This window comes from Tupaia chinensis, unplaced genomic scaffold (genome assembly GCF_000334495.1).
Source record: "Tupaia chinensis unplaced genomic scaffold, TupChi_1.0 Scaffold147351_1, whole genome shotgun sequence".
Lineage (NCBI taxonomy): Eukaryota > Metazoa > Chordata > Mammalia > Scandentia > Tupaiidae > Tupaia > Tupaia belangeri.
In genome coordinates this window covers 145,781-166,619 of record NW_006207202.1, presented here as the reverse complement: position 1 = coordinate 166,619, position 20,839 = coordinate 145,781, and the positions used below count along the sequence as shown (strand labels likewise).

The window sequence follows — 20,839 nt, the reverse complement described above, 5'->3', positions numbered from 1 at the left end:
CCTTAACCTCTCACGTATTTTGCCATTGTAGATGCACTGAAGTTGCAAAATCAGCACCAGAAGTTCCATGCAGCCTTCCCCATTATCCCCCGTGGTGACACATTATACAACCAGTTCATTACCAAAACCAGGAAGTTGCTATTGGGACAACCCAGCCTAGAACTACCCTTGTTACTCAGATTTCCCCAGGTTCGGCACGCACTCCTCTTTTAAAATATCTCCATGCCTGAAATGGTTTTGCTTTCTTCTCCGTATGAAAAGCCTTCTTGCCTTCAATGTCCAGCTCCTGGACAGCAATGTCCCCCTTTCTGGAGAGCTGGCCCTTTCATGATGTCCTGTCCCTGACTCCCAGCTCCTAGAGACAGTGTGGTGGTCTGAGTGGCTGAGAAGGTGGGTTGGGAGACCTCTAGGCATGAACTGAAACAGGATCAGCCACCAGCCTGGGGTAAAGTATATAACTTCCTGAGTCTCAGTTTCCCCCCCCCATAAAATGGAGATGATTGTCCCAGGACTGTCAGGGTGGGGTGGGATAAGCACTCCAAGCTGCTACTTGGGGAATGGCAAGTCCCACATGGCGGCGACAGTTCTCAAGGATTGCACCTGTTGTCATGCCTCTCCCAGGCTCACCCTGCCTGTTTGACCCACTTCCTCTCGACACCGTAAGGCGTTCCAGGGCAAAGCTTACTGTCTCCCATCTCAGTGCCAGCACAGGGTCTAGCCCACAGCAGGTGCTGAACGAATATGAGAGGAGGAGGGATCCTGCCAGACACACTTCCCCTTGGCTCCTGGTGGCTCTTTAACTTCTCCTTCATTCCTGGCCCCGATGTGCACGGTAGCTGCCAGGCAAACCCATGAGGCTGGGAGGCAGCCACTCCTGATCCTGTCTGTTCCTAAGAAGCTCTCTACGAAGCCCTGGGACCTCGGAGGCCCTCAGGGCTGTCCCTGGACTCGGGTGAGGCTGCAGACCAAGGGAGTGGCAAATAGGGAAAAAGCTCATACCTGAATGGAGCCCAGAGGGAAGCCAGCCTGGAGGTGAGCCAGGGCATTCTTTCATGGTGTAAAGAGCACGGGGCTGCCAGCTGGGAGACCTAAGCCCAAGTCCTGACACTCAGTAGCTGCCAATTTTGGACAAGTCTCTTAGCCTTGCTAAACCTCAGTTTCCTCATCTATAAAATGGGGTTGTCATGTGGGTGGACAAGCACATCGTGCAAATAGCACTGCGTTAACCGCTAGATCTTGCATTCACGTTCACGAGGGATCATCTTTGGCCTTACTGGGTAACAATTACCAGCTAACATTTCTGAGCCCTGAATTTTGTTCGGGTATTTTTAGAAACATTAACTATAAGAACTTTCACACCTTGGTGACCTGGGCGTTTTCTCTCTAGCACGCAGGCATAGAAATAACCCCGGGGTATGCAGAACTGGAATTTGGACCCAAGTTCTGCCTGACTGCAGGTTCCATGATACCACATGGCAGGATGTTGGCTGGGATTGTGAGACTGCACCCATCCTGTTTCCAAAAGCGGTATCTCTGCTCCTCCTTGCAGGCGGCTTCCCTGCACCCCAACCTGAAAAGTCTTGAGGTACATATCTTGGGTGTAAGAATTTGGGGGCTGGGGACCAGTGGATGGCGTAATGATTATGTGGCTGGATTCCCACATGGTCAACTGCTGTTTGAGTCCTGGACCCTGTGGCTTAAAATTCATGCTAGGTATAGGGCCAGCAGGTGGTAAGGTGGTAAAGGGTGCTGGACTCTCACATGGCCAACCACGGTTCGAGTCCTGGACCTGGCGGCTTGCGTTCTCACTTTCTCTCTCCTTCTCTCATTCTCACTCTGTACTCTGTCCCTCTCTGGTCAAATAAAAATAAAATAAATAAATAAAGTTAAAATAAAATAACTTAAAAAATTAAAAACAAACAAACTCATGCCAGGCGTGCGTGTGTGCGTGCCTAAGATCCTAAGAGGAGAATGGAGGAGAAGGGATCATGGTGTGGCCATACCCCCAGGGGGTGATTTCATGCTTTCTGTCTCTCTATCTCTCCAGTGAGTGCACACGCCCTATAGCAAAAATCTCTCTAAAAAAATTGGGCTGAGTCCTTACTGTTCAGTTTGCCCATTTTTCCAGGGAGGAAACTAGAGTCTGAGAAAGGAATACACTTGAGCTTACACAGCCGGTTAAGGCCAGAGCTAGATCCAAAAGCCCATCCCCCTCCCCATGCTGCAGGGGCTCAGTTTTCTGGAACTGAGTCAGGGAATGTGAGTTATGGGGACAACTTCAAGGCTCACCAGGGAAATCCAGGGGCTTCCTGGGGTGTCTGGGGCCACCTGAAATGAGCCCTCCGTCCAGGGTGTCCTGCAGCTGAGCAGCCAGCTTCCCAGGCTCTGTGCCACCCCTATTGTCCTTTCTCTGGATCAGAATTTCCACGTGCAAACCACATACCCAAAGGTCTGCAAAATGAGTTAGGGGTCACTGGCCTGGCGTTGTACATCGCTAAGTGACTCAGTGAGGTAGCTCTGCCCCTGTATTTCCCTTTCAGCGGCTGGATTCCTTGGGGGAGAAGGCTTCCCCTGGGGCCCTGGGCTAGTCATTAGCGCCTCTCAGGTATGCACAGCACTCCCTCTGAGCAAAGGGAAAGCAGCCAAGCATCTGACTGGAATTTAATGACATCATTTTGTTTCCTTCTGTTTATTTTCACCGCTGTAATCATTACGGTGATTTACAATGGCTTTTCCTTCAAACGATCGATAAACTTTCTCATTTCCTTTCTCTTTCTTTCTTCCTCTTTCTTCCCTTTTAAATTTGACAGAGGGTGCTAACTGGACAGTGATAGAGAGAGGAGAGAAGGAAAGTGAGAAATCACCGCCTTGGGGGAAGGCCGTGCAGCAATCTCTCCTCCTCCATTCTTTCTCGGGACTTGGGGCATACACATAAATGTGCCCAGCGTGTTTTTAAGCCGCTGGGTCTGGGGCTCTGACCACGCAGTTGGCTATGTGAGATCCAGCCACCTTAACTGCTGTGCCCTTGTCTGGCCCCTGTTTCTCCTAAAAATAAGTGTATTTACACCATAAAACATCAATTAGGGAGCTGGGTTAAGTGATTTGTCAGGTTGGTGGCACTTTAGGTATACGGGAGTGAGGGCCTAGGAAGCACTGCTCTGGGTCACTCTTAGACCCTTCAAGTCCCCAGAGGCTCAGGGTAGAATGGGGGCAGGGAGCTGGCAGGCACTGGGACTGGGGAAGGCGCTGGGAGTGAGGAGTCCCGCCTTACAGGGTCTACTCAGTGCTGGCCTGGACACCTGCATGGGCCTTAAAGTTGGTGGTTTCCATCTGTGGTCCAGGGGAAGGGCAGCCCTGTATCTGGGTGTACCACTCTGAAGAGGTAGTTCCTGGAAGCCCTACAAGCCCCGTCCTGAAACCTCAGCTGGGAACACCTGCTAATTTGTCTTTGCCCCAGGGAGAAAGCTGATTCCTTAGCTTCAGAATCCAAAATTCAACAGCTGGAGAGACTCACTTTAATCCTGATCTTGCCTGTCAGGAAATGGGGCCAGCATCACTATTAATCACTAGGGCCTCGTATGAGAAGGCCTGTGGTTCAGACTCCTGGTCGACCTGAGCAGGCTGGGTGTCCCCGTGGTTCTGGCAAGCTGGGAGGGAGGATGGCAACATGACAAGAACCTGGAGAGGCCCCTGTCTCTGTCTCTCTGTGTCTTTTTCTCTCTCTTAAGAAATGAAATTTTTAAAAATCATAACTTAAAAAAAGGGCCACATGGCAGCACAGCGGTAACACCACTGTATCCCCGTGAGAAAGGTCCTGGGTTCGTGTTCCAGGACACGCAGTCTTTTTTCTTTTCTTTTCTTTTTTTTTTTTTTTTAGAGGTTTTCGCTATAGGGCACGTGTGCTCACCAGACAGACAGAGAGAGACAGAGAGACAGAAAGTGAGAAATCACCCCCAAGGGGGGATGGCCACGCCACAATCCCTTCTCTTCCATTCTCCTCTCTGGATCTTCGGCACGCACGCACACGCGCCCGGCGTGAGTTCTAAGCCACCAGGTCTGGGACTCGAACCGCGGTCGACTACGTGGGAATCCAGCGACATAGCCATTACGCCAACTGCTGGTTCCCGATGTTCCAGGACTTTCCTGAGCATGTCGAATGCAAGTGCGTGATCTGGTCTGACAGGCTGGGGGTGGATTGTGGCAGGAGACCCTGTTGCGGGTGATTGTCTGTCTTTCTGTCTACCTCTCTCTTTCATGGAAGAAATAAATAAATAAACATCTAAAATAAATAAAGGGCAGCAGATGGTGTGGTGGCTCGCTCCACTTCTACGCGGCTGACTATGGTTCGGGTCCTGGACCTAGCGGCTTGCTCTGTCACTTCCCCTCTCTCTCTATGTCCCTCTCTGGTGAGTGCATGTGTCCTAAAGCAAAATTTTAAAAAGTAATAATAATAATAATAATAAAATCATTCTAAAAATTTTTAGGAGAAGTAATAAATAAGACTTGCTCTGTGGTCTGGTAGTTAAGGCAGCCAGATCTCACATGGTCAACCACAAGGTGTGAGTCCCAGACGTGGTGGCCTGAGAATCACACGGGCATGTATGTGTGCCCCAAATCCCAAAATAGGGGAGAAATGGAGGGGAAGGGATTGCGGTATGGCTTTTCCTATGGGGGGGGTACTTTCTCCTCTTCCTTTCTCTCTGTCTCTCTCTTTTTCTATGGTGAGCTCATGTATCTTCTAGCAAAAATAAGTAAGTACATCTATTTTGGGGGGGGGCATGCATGCCTGGCGTGAGTTTAAACCACTGGGTACAGGACTTGAACCATGGTCAACTACATGGGAGTGCAGCGACATAGCCATTACGCTAACTGCTGGTCCCAATAAGTATATCTTTTAAAATACAAAAATAAATAAATACATTACAGCAGATGGTGTAATGGTTACATAGCTGGACTCCCACATAGTCAATGGAGTCTGGGACCCAGTGGCTGGAAACTGATGCCAGGCACGTGTGTGTGTGTGCCCAAGATCCGGAGAGGAGAATGGAGGTGAAGGGATTGTGGTGTGGCCATCTCCCCTGGGGAGCAATTTCTTGCTTTCTGTCTCTCTCTGTCTCTCCTGTGAGCACACGTGCCCTATAACAAAATACTCTCCAAAACCAAAAAAGCCTCTGTAATTGGGTATTAAGTGAGGGAGGTTGAGGGTAGTGTTTCTCCATCATTCTAGATCTCTCTGTAATCATCTTCCCATGGCAAACCGTGGCAACCCCGGGGCCCTGGGCCTGCCCCACTGCACACCACCATGATGGTGATGGCCATGCTAACTGTCCTCGGCAGCACTGACCTGTGACCAGAGGACCGCACTGGGCCTGCCATCCATTACTTATGTGACCTGTGATCTTGCGAGGCAGGAAGAATACGAAAAGAAATCAAATAACAAAGTGAAGCTACGTATTATTTCATCTAATCAAGTGGTGAGAGGATCTAATCTGGGAGAGAGGATTAGCTTGGTACAAGTTCCAAGTTATTTTTGTATAACTTGGATCGGGAGGTCCTGGGTCAAGGGACCAGCCCAACTGGAGGGCAGAAGCTCTCAGTCAGCCGCACAGGAGACTCATCCCTTATGTCTCAGCAAAATGACAAAAATGCCAACCTCGACCTAATCCACCAAGATGGAAAATTCCCACCTGCCTGGGGTAACCCAAGTTTACCTGTGGTACACAATTATCCTCCTTAGTAAGTGGCTTTTAACCTCAGCAAGACTAGAATTTGGAAAACAGGCATGAGAAAATAAACCAGCAGTATCTATACGTTTGAGTGTCAGTTGGGGTGGGTCCTGCGTGTCGGTGTATGGAGCCCCGCATTTGTGATAGTTAAGAACACTTGGCTCTTAGAACTTGTTCTGAGTATAATCGAGGCAGGGCTTGCCGGGTCTTTTCCCAGCAGAACACACGAGGGGGAAGTCTTCCAAACGTTCATGGGAATGTCTCTTATGAAATTAAGTATAATGAAACAGCCAGTCAGTTGGGGTGGGTCCTGCGTGTCGGTGTATGGAGCCCCGCATTTGTGATAGTTAAGAACACTTGGCTCTTAGAACTTGTTCTGAGTATAATCGAGGCAGGGCTTGCCGGGTCTTTTCCCAGCAGAACACACGAGGGGGAAGTCTTCCAAACGTTCATGGGAATGTCTCTTATGAAATTAAGTATAATGAAATAGCCACATTTTTTTTTTTTTTGCACCAAAATAAACTCATACTTTAATTCTATTTTCCAAAAACTTTCTGAAGTCCCCTCACACCACTGGTGACCCTCAGGGTTGAAGGAAACAGTATTTAGTGGCATCAAATTGCATCACAAGAGAACAATTCCCTGTTCAAAGAGGTTCTGTCCTGAAAAGTCATGAAGAAACTAAGATTAGAGTCAGGGGGTCTCCATCTCCTCCCTCATCTCCCCTTAATCAGAGAGGATCGGTGGAAGCACCAGGCACCAGGCCTGGGGGTTCTTTTAACTTTTTTCTAGGACATCGTAGAAATGGGTTTGGGCACCATTTATTTTTATACTTCTCTTTACCTTTTATTTATGGCAAATGATCTTGGTTTTTCCACTTAGAATAGTGATGTAAAGTTTCCTTTCAAAACTGAACTGGTGTTGGTAACTAAAAGTGAGTCAATCGAATATCGGCACAGTTTCAAAAACATGTAGTAAACAAGGGTATTGGAAATGGAGTAGGCCGGGCAGGAGCTGCCAGGGTAAGACAGAGACAGCAGTGTAGGGAGCTGCCCTCGGCCCTCGGCCCTCGCCCGACATTAGGTCCCTGAGCTCTGCCCAGGCTCTCGCCTTCCCTACAGGCACTGTTCGAGGCCAGCTTGCTGCTGAACTGGCCTGCCACCGGCTCTAGCACACAGGCACCCAGCGTCCAGCCCAACACTGGCCCTCCTTCTCACTGGGCGGCTGTGGAAGAGGCTGGTCTGAAGCCTTGGGTTGGGAAGGCCATGGGCAGCCCACAGACCTTCTGGGCCTAATCCCCAGGTTGTGGCTGGGCCTCCCGAAGAGCAGAGAGTGGCAATGATGGGGCGATGGGAAGGGACAGGCCGTGCCCTGCCCCTGTTTGTCTCAGCTCAGGACAGAACGTGACTGAGCCTCAGGAGCTGTGGCTTTGAGGGTCCTGGGAGAGTGAGGAAGACAAAGCTGAGGCCGGACCCACATCCTGATCCCACATCCAGGGCGAGATGGCCTTCCCTGAGCCAGAGTGAGGTCAGCGGGCACAGCACAAGACAGAATGGATCCCCTCAGCGCTCCCCACACACTGCCAGTTCTCCTGATGGCGTGGGGGACAACCCTCACACCAAACCGAAAGATCTGGGCTCCTCCCTGGCAGCCCAGAATTCTGTTTTCACCGTCTCCCCACTGTCCAGATGTGAGCATAGGCAGGGACAGGATGTCTCGCCTTCTGGCCCCTGCCCAGCTCTAGCCAGCTGAGACCCCACACTCAGTCGGATGACCACAGCCCAGTGGCCAATGCCTTGGCCCCTGTGAGCTGTTCAGGACGGGGACAAAGTGGCCTCAAGGGCCCTCCTGCTCCTTTGTGTCTGAACTACCACCATGAAGTGACTGGCTGTCGCGGGCCCCCTGGGTCGTCCCTGGTTCTGTTTCTGGGACTGCTCTCCCGCGAGGTGTAAGCCTGCTGAGCCCGGAGTCTCAGCTTTGGTGAAAATACCACCAGTGGGCCTACCTCGTGGGCAGGGCAACGGTTCTCTCCCGAGAGCTGGCCAGCAGCAGGGAGTGAGGAGTTCTTACGCCTATGGGGTGGGGGGAGGCATGCCCCCCTCCTCAGCCCAGGGGACCCACTGGTTAAGTCCCAGCACCTGGTGCCCATCGCCCCACTCCCAGGAGGCCTCTGAGGACTGGAGCACCGGCCAGGCACAGCCCCGGCCCCTCAGGGCTTCCTGTGCCCTCTCCAAGCCCCCACCGCTATTGGCACAGCCAAGGCCTCCCTGGTACCAGAGTGTGGTCTTGGCTAAAAGGTTCCCGAAAGACAGGTGCAAGAAACAGCCAGAAAGGGGGGCCGCTTTCTCCCACCATAACAGCAGGAGAGGTCGGAGGGGACTACCTGAGAGGACTGTTGTCAGCCATCCAGCCGCCGCGAAGAAGAGCCACATGTCTGCTGCCATCCCTGCTGGCTACGCATGCCCGCCTGTGGGAAGCGCCATCCTGGGGCCAGGAGGCAAACCGGGCCGCTGTGCGCCCTCTGGCTCGCTCTGCCCCGTGCTGTTCCTGTTCCCGTCTCGCTCTCTGCTGCTCTGCTGTACACGTATGTGACCAAACCCAGCCTGTGAGTCTCATGCTCTATGTTCTGCTTGTGGTTTTGGTCTCCAGGAAGCCAGTCTGGTGTTACAGGGTGGTGGGGAGAGCCCCAGCTGCCTCTGCTGGGAGCCCACCAAGGCCAGCTGAACCCTCAGAGACATGGGGTCACGCACACACACACACACACGCACACTTCTCCGAGGGTCTCCTAAGGAGAAGGAGAAGGAAGGACCAGCCTCACTTCTGGTGTCCGAAAGGGGGACCTGATGCAGACGCTCAGTGAACACCTGCTGTGAGTGAGTGATGACCACTGTCCTCATCCCACAGAGCCTGGCTCTCATGGAATGAACCCCAAGGTTTCCCTTGTCCATGGGTGCAATGAGGCTGGGAAGAAGGAGAGTGTGATCTTGATGCACTTTTGAGAGGTAACAGCCGAAGCATCCCCTCTGAGAAAGGTCAACTGGGAAGGGCCCGAGAGACGGTCGTCCCTTACCTCTTACAGAGAAGGGTGCAAGGCCCAGGTGGGAACTACCCCTGAGGTGGTACAGAAGGGTCCAGCTCCCCCACCTCTGTGGGAGTTGGGCCTAGGAGGACAGTAGGATGGGGAGGCCTTTGGGCCGGAGAGACAGCAAAGCCAAAGGCTGGAGGAAGGAAGCCCAGGGCTGGGGGAAATGCTGAGTTGCCCGGTCAGGCTGCCGCAGACTGACGCTACAGGGAGGAGACAGGAACCAGGTGGTTCTAACTCACCACCGTACTCCTGTGGGCACACAGTCGGTGCTGGATAAATGCTCGTTGAAGCAGCGGAGTCCAGAAGGGGGCGGGTTCTGAATCCTGACTGTCCCATATGATCTCAGGGTCACCCCTTCTACCATCTACTGCCTGCAGCCTCTCTTGTCTTCCTTTTCCCAACCGTGGAAGGGAGAGGACTCCTCCATTTAGTCCTAGACCCAAGGAGGCATTTGGGGACCGTGGGAGCCAGGCCCTTGCCCCAGCGAGCCCATGCCTGGGCCTGTAGGGGAATCATCCCTGACACCAGCTGAGGATGCCCTCTGGTGGACAGTCACTGGCAGCACAGGTGGGTGCTCGGGTGCCTGCAGCTCCTGGGTTCAAGTCCATTGTTTGGGGGTTTGTTTTGTTACTTAGCCACAGGGTTCATGAGAGAAAGAGAGAGAGAGAGAAAGTGAGAGAGAACCCCTCGGGGGAATGGCCACACTGCAACCCCTTTTTTGTTATCTTCTCTGGATTTGGGGCATGCAAGCACACACACATGGGTAGTTTTCAATTCATGAGGGTCTAGGATTCAAACCGTGCAGTCGGCTGTGTAGGATCCAGCTGCCTCAATGATCACGCCATGGCTGGGCCCAAGCCCATTGGTTTACAGCGTATGTGAAACTCTGCCATGAACTCCTTGGGAGGTGGAGAGGAAACCACCTCCCTGTCCTCAGAAGGCATAGTTCAGTGCTACAAGTGACCAAGCCACAGGCCAGGGTAGGAGCACAGCACGAGGGTTCCAGCTCCAAAGAGACGTGAGACCTCCATGTATGACAATACAGTAGATGGCGTGTGCTGGAAAATTCTGATACAAAACACCAAACCGAGCAAAACAAAATGAAACAACCCCCCCCCACACACACACACACACAACCAACCAAAAAACGGAGTTTAAACCCTCTATCGAAATGAACGCATGGCAGGAATTGAAGGGGACTCATCAGAGATCAAAACTGACAGCCAACACAAACGCGAAGTGCTCGTCGAGAGCAGAAGTGATGGTTGCCCTGCGGTAGCTGCTGGTCCCAGCTGGCCAGAACTGCAGTTTAATGGGCCCGAACAAGACCTAGAGCCTGAGCTAAGCAAAAAACCAAACCAGAATCCCCTGCCTACAACGAACGCTGCAAACACCCACAGTGGGTGAATTTGGAGAGAGATACTCCTTTGGGGAGAGGACACAGAACCCACCTGGCTCAGCGGTGACTCCGAGTGGATGACAAGGAGTGTCAATCCTCAATGCTCCCAACCGCAAGTCAGCCTGCAAATAGATCTGGAGGAGGAATCCACACTATCTGTAGGGCAAAAACAGCACCACCAAAACACTAATGAACAACAACATAAGGATTTAAAGTAGACAGTAACTTCCTAGGCACTTGGCAGGAACGAATGGTAAAGACTCTCTGGGGTAACTCCCCTTAAATTCGGGCCTCAAAGAACCCCACAGAAGATATTGCAAGAAACATGAGCTCTTCAAATCAAGCATTGAATGGATCAATCACAGGATACAAGGCATTCAGAGTGAGAATGATACAAAGCAGTGAACAATAGACTCAGACCTTCAAAAGCTTCAGATACCGGAATTAGGGTATATAGAATATAAAACAAGGCTATTTTATTGGCTTAAAGAAAAAAACAGTAATTAAAGATATAGATAGGGAATAAAAGACTATTAAAAATGATTGGCGGGGGGAACCAGCAGATAACATAATGGCTACATTGCTGGACTCCCATGTAGTCGACCATGGTTCGAGTCCCAGATCCGGTGGCTTAAACTTATGCCAGGTGCTGGTGCGTGCGTGCCCAAGATCCTTAGAGCAGAATGGAGGAGAAGGGATTGCGGCATGGCCATCCGCCGGGGGGGTAATTTCTCGCTTCACGTTCTGTCTCTCTGTCTCTTTCTGTCTTTCTGGCAAGAGCACGTGCCCTATAGCAAAAAATATATATATATATATCAGGGGGACCAGCAGGTGGTGAGGTGGATGGATAAAGTGCTGGACTCCCACATGGCCAATCATGGTTCAAGTCCTGGACTGATCTCTTGCTTTCTCACTTTCCCACTCTCTCTTTCTCTGAGCACACATGCCCTGTAACAAACTTAAAAATATATATAATAAATAAATTTAATTTAATTTAAAATAGTTTTTAAAAAATAAACAGGAAGATTTGAAGAAAAATTCAGGCAGTATTTTTATCAATGAAAAACATAATCTTTGAAACTAGAAATCCAGTGTGCATATTAAGCACAGCAGAATAACATAGCTAAGGAGCTAAACAAGAGCTCTGAAGAGCTTACCCAGAATGTGACACAGAGAAACAAAGAGATGGGAAATATGGAACAGGGCAAGAGACATAGAGGATAGAACAAAGACTCAGATGTGTCTGAGTTCCAGGAGGAAATGGGAAATTTCCACAACTGAGGAAAGTCACAATCCTCAGGTCCTGCAAGCTCCTCTAACCTGTGAATGATAAATTTACAACGTCTACGCCAAGCACTTCAAGTAGCAAAACTGCTGATCCCTGCAGGGTAGCTGGATGAACTGTGAAGTAGACCTGCAGCTACCTTGTCAATATCGCCGATCGAAGTCACCAGACAGTGGAGTGACATCTCCAAGTGCTAACAGAAAACAATTGTCAGCCTTGAATATCTTTACAGAACGAGATTGAAAAGATACATTTGCCGCTCACAGACCCTCACTGAAGGCAATTCTAAAGGCTATTGAAAGAAAAAAAGAAAATAATTCCAGAAAGAACGTATTACATTCAAGTAGGAATGGGGAACAAGGAGCTACATAAACGCCGAGGTGAATGAAATCAACACTGATTATATAAAATAATTACAATCGTGTCTAATTTAAGAGGTTAGAGAAAATCTAGATGAAACTCAAGAACCAGAATAGTAACAAACGAATTAGCCAGGAGCAATCAGCGTGCCTTCGAACTTTATTTTGTGGGAGGGGGAAATCTTGACTACCTTTTAACTTGGTTAAGTTAATGTGCATGATAAACTAGTAAAACAATAGAACGGCATGACTGGAGGCAAGCCAAAGGCTAAAAGAAGGCAGGAAAAAAAAAAAAAAAGGAATATTCCTGGGACCAGCCCTAGAGCACAGTGATGAGGGAGCTGGATCCCACACAGTTCACCGGTTTGAACCCCAGCCCTGATGGCTTCAAAAATATGCCGGGTGTGTGTGTGTTCCTGCTGCAAATTCCGTAGGATGGAGAATTAGAGAAGGGACTGTGGCATGACGAAGCCCCACTGAAGGATGCTCTCTCTGTCTGTGTCTCTCTCTGGCATGTACATGAGCCTTTTAGCAACTAAAAAAGAAAAGAGAAGAGAAAAGGGAAAAAAAATAGTTCTGAACAGAACGAACAGAAGGATGGGTAAGTTTCAGCAGGTAGAGGTGAGTATAGTGTGACAGGAAGTGTACTCCTAGCAGGGGGCCCAGGGTAAACAGAGGCAGGACAGTGTGCTCTGAGTGTTTCTGGGACCAGACCTACAAGCAGCCCATATTTCATGGATTAGATTAGAAATCTGAAAGCTATACCCAGCTGGGTGCCCAAATCAATGAGCTCATTTTAATTTTATAGCTCTCTATCCTATGGAGAACCCAGGCTTTTTGTTTGTTTTAGGCTTTTCCCATAGGATGCATGCACTAGATAGAGACAGAGAGATAGTGAGAAGGAAAGTAAAAAATCACCCCTTGGGGGGGGATAGCCATATCACAGTCTCTTCTCTATTCTCCTCCTAGGATTTTGGGCTTGCATGTGCACATTCTCAGTGTGATCTTCAAGTCACTGGGTCTGAGACTTGAGCCATAGTCAGCCCTGTGGGAGTCCAATGCCTTAACCTCCATGCTACCTACTGGCCCCAGCCCAGGCATTTATAGTCCAGACTGTATCTCCCTCCTGACCATGGTCCAGCAAAATGGAATAAGCAGCTTTATTGAAGAAACCCTGACTGTCTAACCTGAAGGAAGGGAAGGCTTGGAACTGCAGGCTCCCCGCCCTCCCAGGTGCACAGGGTGCATTTGATGCTGACCGGTACTTGGTGAGCACTCCTGTCGTGCCAGACACTTCACATGGAATGTTCCCATCTCACGATGACCCAGCTAAGCAGGTGCTGCACTTACCACCTCCTTGCAGATAAAAGAAACTGAAGTCAGAGAGCTAGCTCGTCCGAGATCCCACAGTTGAGATGCAGGTTAGGCTCTGAACTCTCATCAGTTTAACCCAAGACCTGAGCTCTTAACACAGGAAATCCAGCCTTTCTCAGGGGAGTCTGAAGGGGAAGGAGAGGGATGTTTTCTAGGCATAAATATGGCACCTTTGCCAAGAAAGGTTCTGGTTCTATGAAGACTCTAAACTGAACCAGCCCTGCCCCAGCTGAATCCCAATCCCAATCCCAAATGAGCCAACCCTTGACTTTCTGAGGCCCAGCGTTTTCTGCCATGGTCTAAATATTCAGCATCTAAAAGTAGAGACGTTAGCTCTAATCACTTAGCCAGTCATTCAACACGACTTTATCATGTGTTCTGTGTGGTGACCGGAAGAGACGAGTATAATAGTCCTGTTCCTGTAAGAGTTTACATTCCAGTGGGAGAGTCACTTTATAGATGATGAACACTACACAAGTAAATGATGTGGAGAGAAGAAATAGAGCCAAGTGAAGCGGGGTAGGCATGCTTGGTTTAAAGTAGGTTACTACTCTACACAGGGTGACTTCTGAGCATGGCCTCTCCCTCAAATAGAGCCTGGAGCATGGCTTGTTTGCACACAGGTTACGTGGGAATGTGACCTCAGGGAACAGAAGTGAGGGACAAGGAAGTGTGAAGTAGGAAAACAAGGGAAGTCGATTAAAATAAAAAGATGCGTCACTGATCTGGACACAATATGGGCAAGTGCCACCTCTCAGTTTTCTGGACTGGGTCTCAGAGCTGTCTGCCCTACGTACGGCCTCCATTCCGGCTACCCATTGCACCAGCACAGTGTGACCAGCGGAGAGGCGTCGGCTGTCGGCCATAGGAAAAGGCGGCTTGACCACTTGGCTGTTGCAGGCCTCCCTCTGGGACAGCTTCTCTATGGGCAGTAACATTAGCTGGAAAGAACTGCTCACTGGGGTCAGGTGGTAGTGCTATGGTAACACAATGCTCCGTGAGGCTGACTCCCTCTGGGACAGCTTCTCTATGGGCAGTAACATTAGCTGGAAAGAACTGCTCACTGGGGTCAGGTGGTGGTGGTGCTACGGTAACACAATGCTCCGCGAGGCTGACACACATGGGAAGGTTCTGAGTTCTGGTTCCACACATGCGAAGGTTCTGAGTTCTGGTCCCGAGACCTCCGTGAACACGCCAGATGTGCACATGCCATGATCTGGGGCTGATTGAAGCTGGGGATGGCTCACAGTGTGAGGATCTGTTGGGGGTGCTTGTCTCCCTCACACATAGAAATATATAGACTTAAAAAAAAAAAGAAAAGGAAAAAGAACTGGGGCCGGCAGGTGGTGTGGTGGTTAAAGGTGCTGAACTCCCACGTGACAGACCGCTGTTCAAGTCCTGGACCTGGTGGCTTGCTTTCTCACTTTCTCACTTTCTCTCTCTCTCTCTTTCTCTCTCTATCTTGCTTTCATCCTCACTCTGTTCCTCTCTGGTCAAATTAATATGAAATAAATGAATAAATAAATACAGTTTAAAAAGAATGATGTGCTTCATGCCCACTCCTGCAGATCTAGCCACATGCCTCAACCTCAGACAGCCTCGTCTCTGATTTTACTAATCCTGCTCCTTTCAGGCCCCTGCCCAGGAGCCCACGTGTGTCCAAACCCCAAGCCACTTGTCCTCCCGTATACAGTGGATGATCGAAGACACTCTCATGTCTCAGCCCATTGTGAGGATTTCCCTTCAACACTGTCCTTTAAAGCCACCTCTGGGGACCAGCAGTTAGCGTAATGGCTATGTCACTGGACTCCCATGTAGTCGACCACAGTTTGAGTCCTGGACCCGGTAGCTTAAACTCACGCCAGGCGCATGTGCATGCGTGCCCAAGACCCCGAGAAGAGAATGGAGGAGAAGGGATTGCGGCGTGGCCATCCCCCCTGGGGGGTGATTTCTCACTTTCTATCTCTCTGTCTCTCTCTGTCTTCCTGGCGAGCACACACGCCCTACAGCACACACGCTCTACAGCAAACCCCCCCTCAAAAAAAAAAAAAAAAAGCCACCTCTGACGGACATTTCAACGCAGTTTCTGTCCATTTCTAGTTAGTGACAAACTTTGGTGCTGTTCTATTTGTGAACCAGGCCTAAGATTTCCTCCTCCCGCAAGGAGCGTTCCCTTGAAGCCGCAGGTGTGTGTTAGAAGGCAAACATGGACACGGCAGAGGTAGGTGCCATCGGTTCACGTATCTGTTGTGCCTTCTGGTTCTATTTGGGCTTGAAGCTACTGCACAATGACTTGCCTAGGTCTTGCAACCTCAGCCTGGGCTGGTATGATAATTAATCCTCAGCTTGGGATGAGGCCCCGGGTCTAGTCATTGATGACCCCTCTTCAGGCTTAGGTCTTTATCAGGGCCAGGTAGCATCTTAGAAGATGATCTTCAAATGACAAGCGGTTCTTTGCTACAGGAATCATGGGGCCCAGCAGCCTAGAGGTTTGGATTGCAAATTCTCTTCCAGTGCAAACTTTCAGAAGCTGCGCAGCCTCCTTATCTACTAGGGTATCTCGGGTGATCGGACCATGTGGCTCTGATGGTCAGGGTGGAAAAGCAGCTTGCACCACTGCCTAGACCTGCTGCAGAGACTTCTCAGAACTGGCAGCCCTCCAAGTCACATGATACTGGGTCAGGCAGATTTCCCAAGGACGGCACGTGCTCTCAACCTAAAGAGCTCCACTGTATGCTGTGCCTTGCTCTCAGTAGCACGGGATGCGAGCTCCAAAACCTTGTTCTTCACTTGAGCAACGGTGCCCCGGTGTGCCCCGGGCTTGGGGACTCCTAAAGTCTACCCCAATACAGCTGCTACCTAAATCTTGGTGGGGTTTATTTCTTGCATACAGAAGACAGGAGTCCTTAAACGTTTTGATTGCAGGACACTTTTATACATATATGTATATTCGTGTGTATATATATATTTTTTTTTCTGTGATGATATTTTATTTAGTCATTTTTCTTTACAACCAGAACTCTGGGAATTCAGAATGAACATACTCGCCCGTGAGCTTCCTGTCGATACCAGAAAGTTTCAATCTTCTGTTTCCTGTTATTCTGCTGTGCTTTGTCCTGGTGGTCCCCGAATTGCCGGCTGCCATGCAGGTTCACGCGATCGTCTGGCCCACTATTTGACTTGAGAAGACCGGGTCCTCCAGAGTTGCATCATGGTGGCGGCTGAAAGAACCTGGCTCCTGAGGCACTTCTGCTTCTTTTTGGTAAGGCTTTTTCAAGTTGACTTAGTCAGAATTCTCCTCTGAGCAATGAAGACAACACACTCCCTGCGGAGCTTTTCCTCCAGTCTGCCTCCTGGCTGCACGTGGATGTTCTGGAAGGAGTGCAGTTAGGGAACAGGAACAATTACGTTAACTCTCCAACCACCACCACCTTCACTTGCTTGGCTGCCACGATTCAGCTCCCTGAGCTGCATCTCCAGGTCCGAGTCCATCTCTAGCTGCAACGGAGTCTGGCAGATGCCGGACTCAAACTCATCTAGCTTCTAACTATTGGTGCTCCAGCAGAAAATGCCAGCTCCTTGGTGAGCGCAGGCTGAAGAGAAGGCCCAGCTTTCGCGAGAGTTAGTCAGATCCCGTGGCACATGGTAAGAGCCACCTCTAAAAATGTTGCCAGCAAGGCCAGCAGGTGGTGTGGTAGTTAAAGTGCCGGATTCCTATTTGGCCAACTGTGTTGGAAGCTCTGGACCTGGCAGTTTGAAAAATCCCAGGAGAATGAAGGAGAAGGGGTTCTAGGGTGGCCATCCCTTCTGGGGGGTGATTTCTCACTTTCCCTCTCTCTGTCTCTCACCAGCAAAAGCCTGCACCTTATGGCAAAAACCTGGGGAAAAAAGTGTCCAGGGCCTTAAGGAACTTTTGCTCATGTGGGTTGTATCTATTGACAATTATCATATTAGACATTGAAATGTAAATTGGGTCAGCCAGGTGGTGTGGTAGTTAGGCAGCTGGATCCCACATGGTTGACCAGGGTTGGAGTCCTAGTCCTAGTGATTTGAAAGTCACCCTGGCGCCCAGAATCCCAAGAGGAAAATGAGGGAAAAGGGACTGTGGCATGGCCTTCCCGGGTGACTTCTCACTTTCCCTCTCACTGTTTCTGTCTCTCTGGTGAGCACATGCACTCAATGGCAAAAATCTAAAGAATTTTTAAAAATTAAAAAATGCTGGGCACAGGTGCATGTTCAGAATCTGAGAGGAGAATGGAGGAGAAGGGATTATGGAGTAGCCATCCTCCCTCCCACTTTTCCTCTCTCTGAGTACATGTGTCCTATAACAAAACTAAAATAATAGTAAATTAAAGCAGAAGTGTAAAATATATAATTCACTTAAATGTAGCAGCAGTAGACTCATTACATATCAATGCAAATAATACTTTTTGTGAACAATGGCTATATATTCCAAACCAAACAAAAAAGTTATTAGAAAGAGTGGTGATGTTTTACATTTTGCAAATCTCTTGAACATCTGGCTTTACAGAATATATCTGGATTCTTAAATCTGCTTCATTCAGTCTGTCAAGATATGATGTTTCGGTTGAAATATCTGGCAAAAAAATTTACTCTCCCAATATGTCTGATAAAAGGAGTATTTTAATAGATTATTAAATGACTGTAGCTATTCTTCTCTGCTAGTACAATAAAATTTGACAAGAGGTGGTTTCTCGGTTAGTTGCAGCATAGAGTCTGAAATAGCTATCAATGGTTTTTTTTTTTTTTTTTTTTTTTTTCTGTAGGGCGCGTGCGCTCGCCAGACAGACAGAGAGAGACATAGAGACAGAAAGCGAGAAATCACCCCCCAGGGGGTATGGTCACACCACAATCCCTTCTCCTCCATTCTCCTCTCGGGATCTTGGGCACGCACGCACACGCGCCCGGCGTGAGTTTTAAGCCACCGGGTCCGGGACACGAACCGCGGTCGACTATGTGGGAGTCCAGAGACATAGCCATTACGTTAACTGCTGGTTCCCTCAATGGGTTTTATACAGTTAATGAAAATCCATTGGTCTGTCTTACACCATGAACGGCTCTCTTACCCATGCATGATTTTGTGATAGCATATATCAGTCGTTGTCACACGAGTCACCTGGTTCACAGAGTTAGGTGACCTTCCAAAATGTGCACCTATCTCATTGCAAAATATCAAGAAATCGCATTCCTTGATCTCATCTCTGATCCCATTAGGAAACTTGAAGTAGTGGGACGATGTCACGATCAGAGTGGCAGAAACAAATTTTCTAAAATTCCGTTTTTCACTTAATAGCTCCAATTTTATCATCAACAACAAATGCTGTCAGCTGCTTCCCTTGAAATGACAGGCTCAATGCAATTTAGAAAAAAAAAAAAGGTTGAATGGTGAAGTCTGAGTAATCCTGGCTTCAGATAAGGATGGCGTTCCATGGAAAACCCAGCTAGTTCAGCTGGCTAGTGCTTTTCCCGAGGCAGTCATCTTCAGCCGAAGGGCTACGCCCGTCTTGTCACACAGGGCATCAACAAGACATGTACTCAAGGGTGGGAAAGGGCAGAGACTCAGAAATAGGGGTAAATATATATATATCTATAAATAATGTGTACATTATATATTATAATTATATAATATAATATATACTATTAAAATATATATTTCATATGTAGGTGTGTGTGTGCATATATATGAAATGAGAAATGGAAAATTATTGATGATAACATGTATGATTAAGCTACTATGCAGCATATTCTGGATGGGAAGTCACATTTTGTATGCTGTGGCAATGCTTAGGGAATGAATGTAAATTAATTTTAAAAAGTTTCAGAAAAAAAACCTAAAACTTGGGACCAGCAGTTAGTGTAATGGCTATGTCGCTGAACTCCCATGTAGTCGATCGTGGTTCAAGTCCCCGACCCAGTGGCTTAAAACTCACGCTGGGTGCGTGTGCGTGCATGCCCAAGATCCCACCCGAGAGAAGAATGGAGGAGAAGGGATTGTGGCGTGACCATCCCCCCTGGGGGGTGATTTCTCGCTTATTCTACTCACTGAGGTTTATGCCTAAAGTCAGACTTGTGTTCATGGATCTGTCTATATCAGCTGTGCTTGCTATTGAAAATATTTAGATTAATTAAGATCTTTAGTGAATCAATAAAATGTGTGTGTGGGGGGAAAGGCATAGAAAGTGTTATAGTCTACTCAGCAAGAAATAAGAGGACATCCAGACGTAGCCAAATTTATTGGAGTTTATTGATTGAACCAGCGGCATACGTGGGGACTCTTGTCTCTCGAAACCCTGCAGCCCCGAGTGTAAGGTGTTTATAAAGGCGAAAAATGCACAGTCATGTCCGGGATGACACGATGATTCACGAGGGTAAGGTGCAGTGGGCTCAGATGGGGGAGAGGGGTAGGGGGTAGGGGTTAACCAAGTCAAAGCAAAAGCACAGTACAGAAGCAAGAAAAGCAGGTTAACCAGTCTTCAGGGGATGTTCTCTCTGCCTAAACACAAGAGAATTTTAATGGTCTTCGTGGCTCAGGGCGAGGGGTCTGGCTGATGATTACATCTCTAAGGAACATTTTAGGGCAGTTAGGAGGAGTAGGGTTTAAAGACAATAGGAATGCTCATTACTCTGTTTACTCTTAGGCACAAAGAAGGCAGGTTTCCAGTCATAGGAATCTATAGTTTATAATGGAGGCACTCCTCCAAGATAGGGTCATGCCTGCTTCAAAAGCAACCATAGATGCCAGAGACAGTGTGGGAGGAGGGTGGGAGATGGCAGAGGGTGAGAGATAGGCAATCAAGGATGGGAAGAAAAGCAATATATACAGGAAACAAGAAATGGAAAATTATTTGTTGACGATAACATGTATGTCGATGTGCTTGACTGAGCCAATATACAGTGTCTTCTGGATGGAAAATCGCATTTTGTATGTTGTAATGATGTACAGTGAATGAATGTAAATAAATAAATTCAAATAAAAAATAAACTTAAAAAAAAGATGTTATAAAGGTAAAAAAAAAAAAGACATGTACCCAAGAATCGTGATTTCATAGCATTCATCATTTTTCTCTTTATTAAAACAACTTTATCCACCCACTTTCTCCAAGAGCGAGAGAAAGAGACAGAGAGAGACAGATATTCCCAACAGATTCCTCACACTGTGATCCACCCCCAGCCTCAGCCTGCCCCACGTCATGGGCACGTACATGCCTGGTGTACTCAGGGACAGTTCCAAATGCAAACCCAGAACCTTCCCACGTGGGTCAGCATCTCAGAGCCCGCACTACACCGCACTGCCATCCAGCCCCCAACGATATGAATCATTTTAACCGCTTCGTTGAGGGCATTTTAGGTCAAACCAGCCCATCTTTCCCCTTGTTGTTATTCCAAGCTCATGGGGATGAAGAACCTGGGACCAGCAATTAGCGTAATGGTTATGTTGCTGGACTCTCACGTAGTCAACCGCAGTTCGCATCCCAGAGCTGGTGGCTTAAAACTCACACCGGGCATGTGTGCATGCGTGCCCAAGATCCCAAGATTCCAAGAGGAGAATGGAGGAGAAGGGATTGCGGCCTCGCCGTCCACCCTGGCGGG

The 20,839-nt window shown here is 48.8% G+C and overlaps 1 protein-coding gene across 1 annotated transcript in view; it reads right to left on the bottom strand.

The window, feature by feature from the left end:
* Positions 1 to 8,344, bottom strand: part of CD6 (CD6 molecule) — a 46,338-nt gene extending 37,994 nt beyond the window's left edge. The window contains 1 exon segment of the mRNA XM_014584605.2: positions 8,110 to 8,344. Within this exon segment, the coding sequence (XP_014440091.1) occupies positions 8,110 to 8,170 (61 nt within the window). The 5' untranslated portion in view covers positions 8,171 to 8,344.
* Between the last annotated feature and the right edge of the window lie 12,495 nt (positions 8,345 to 20,839).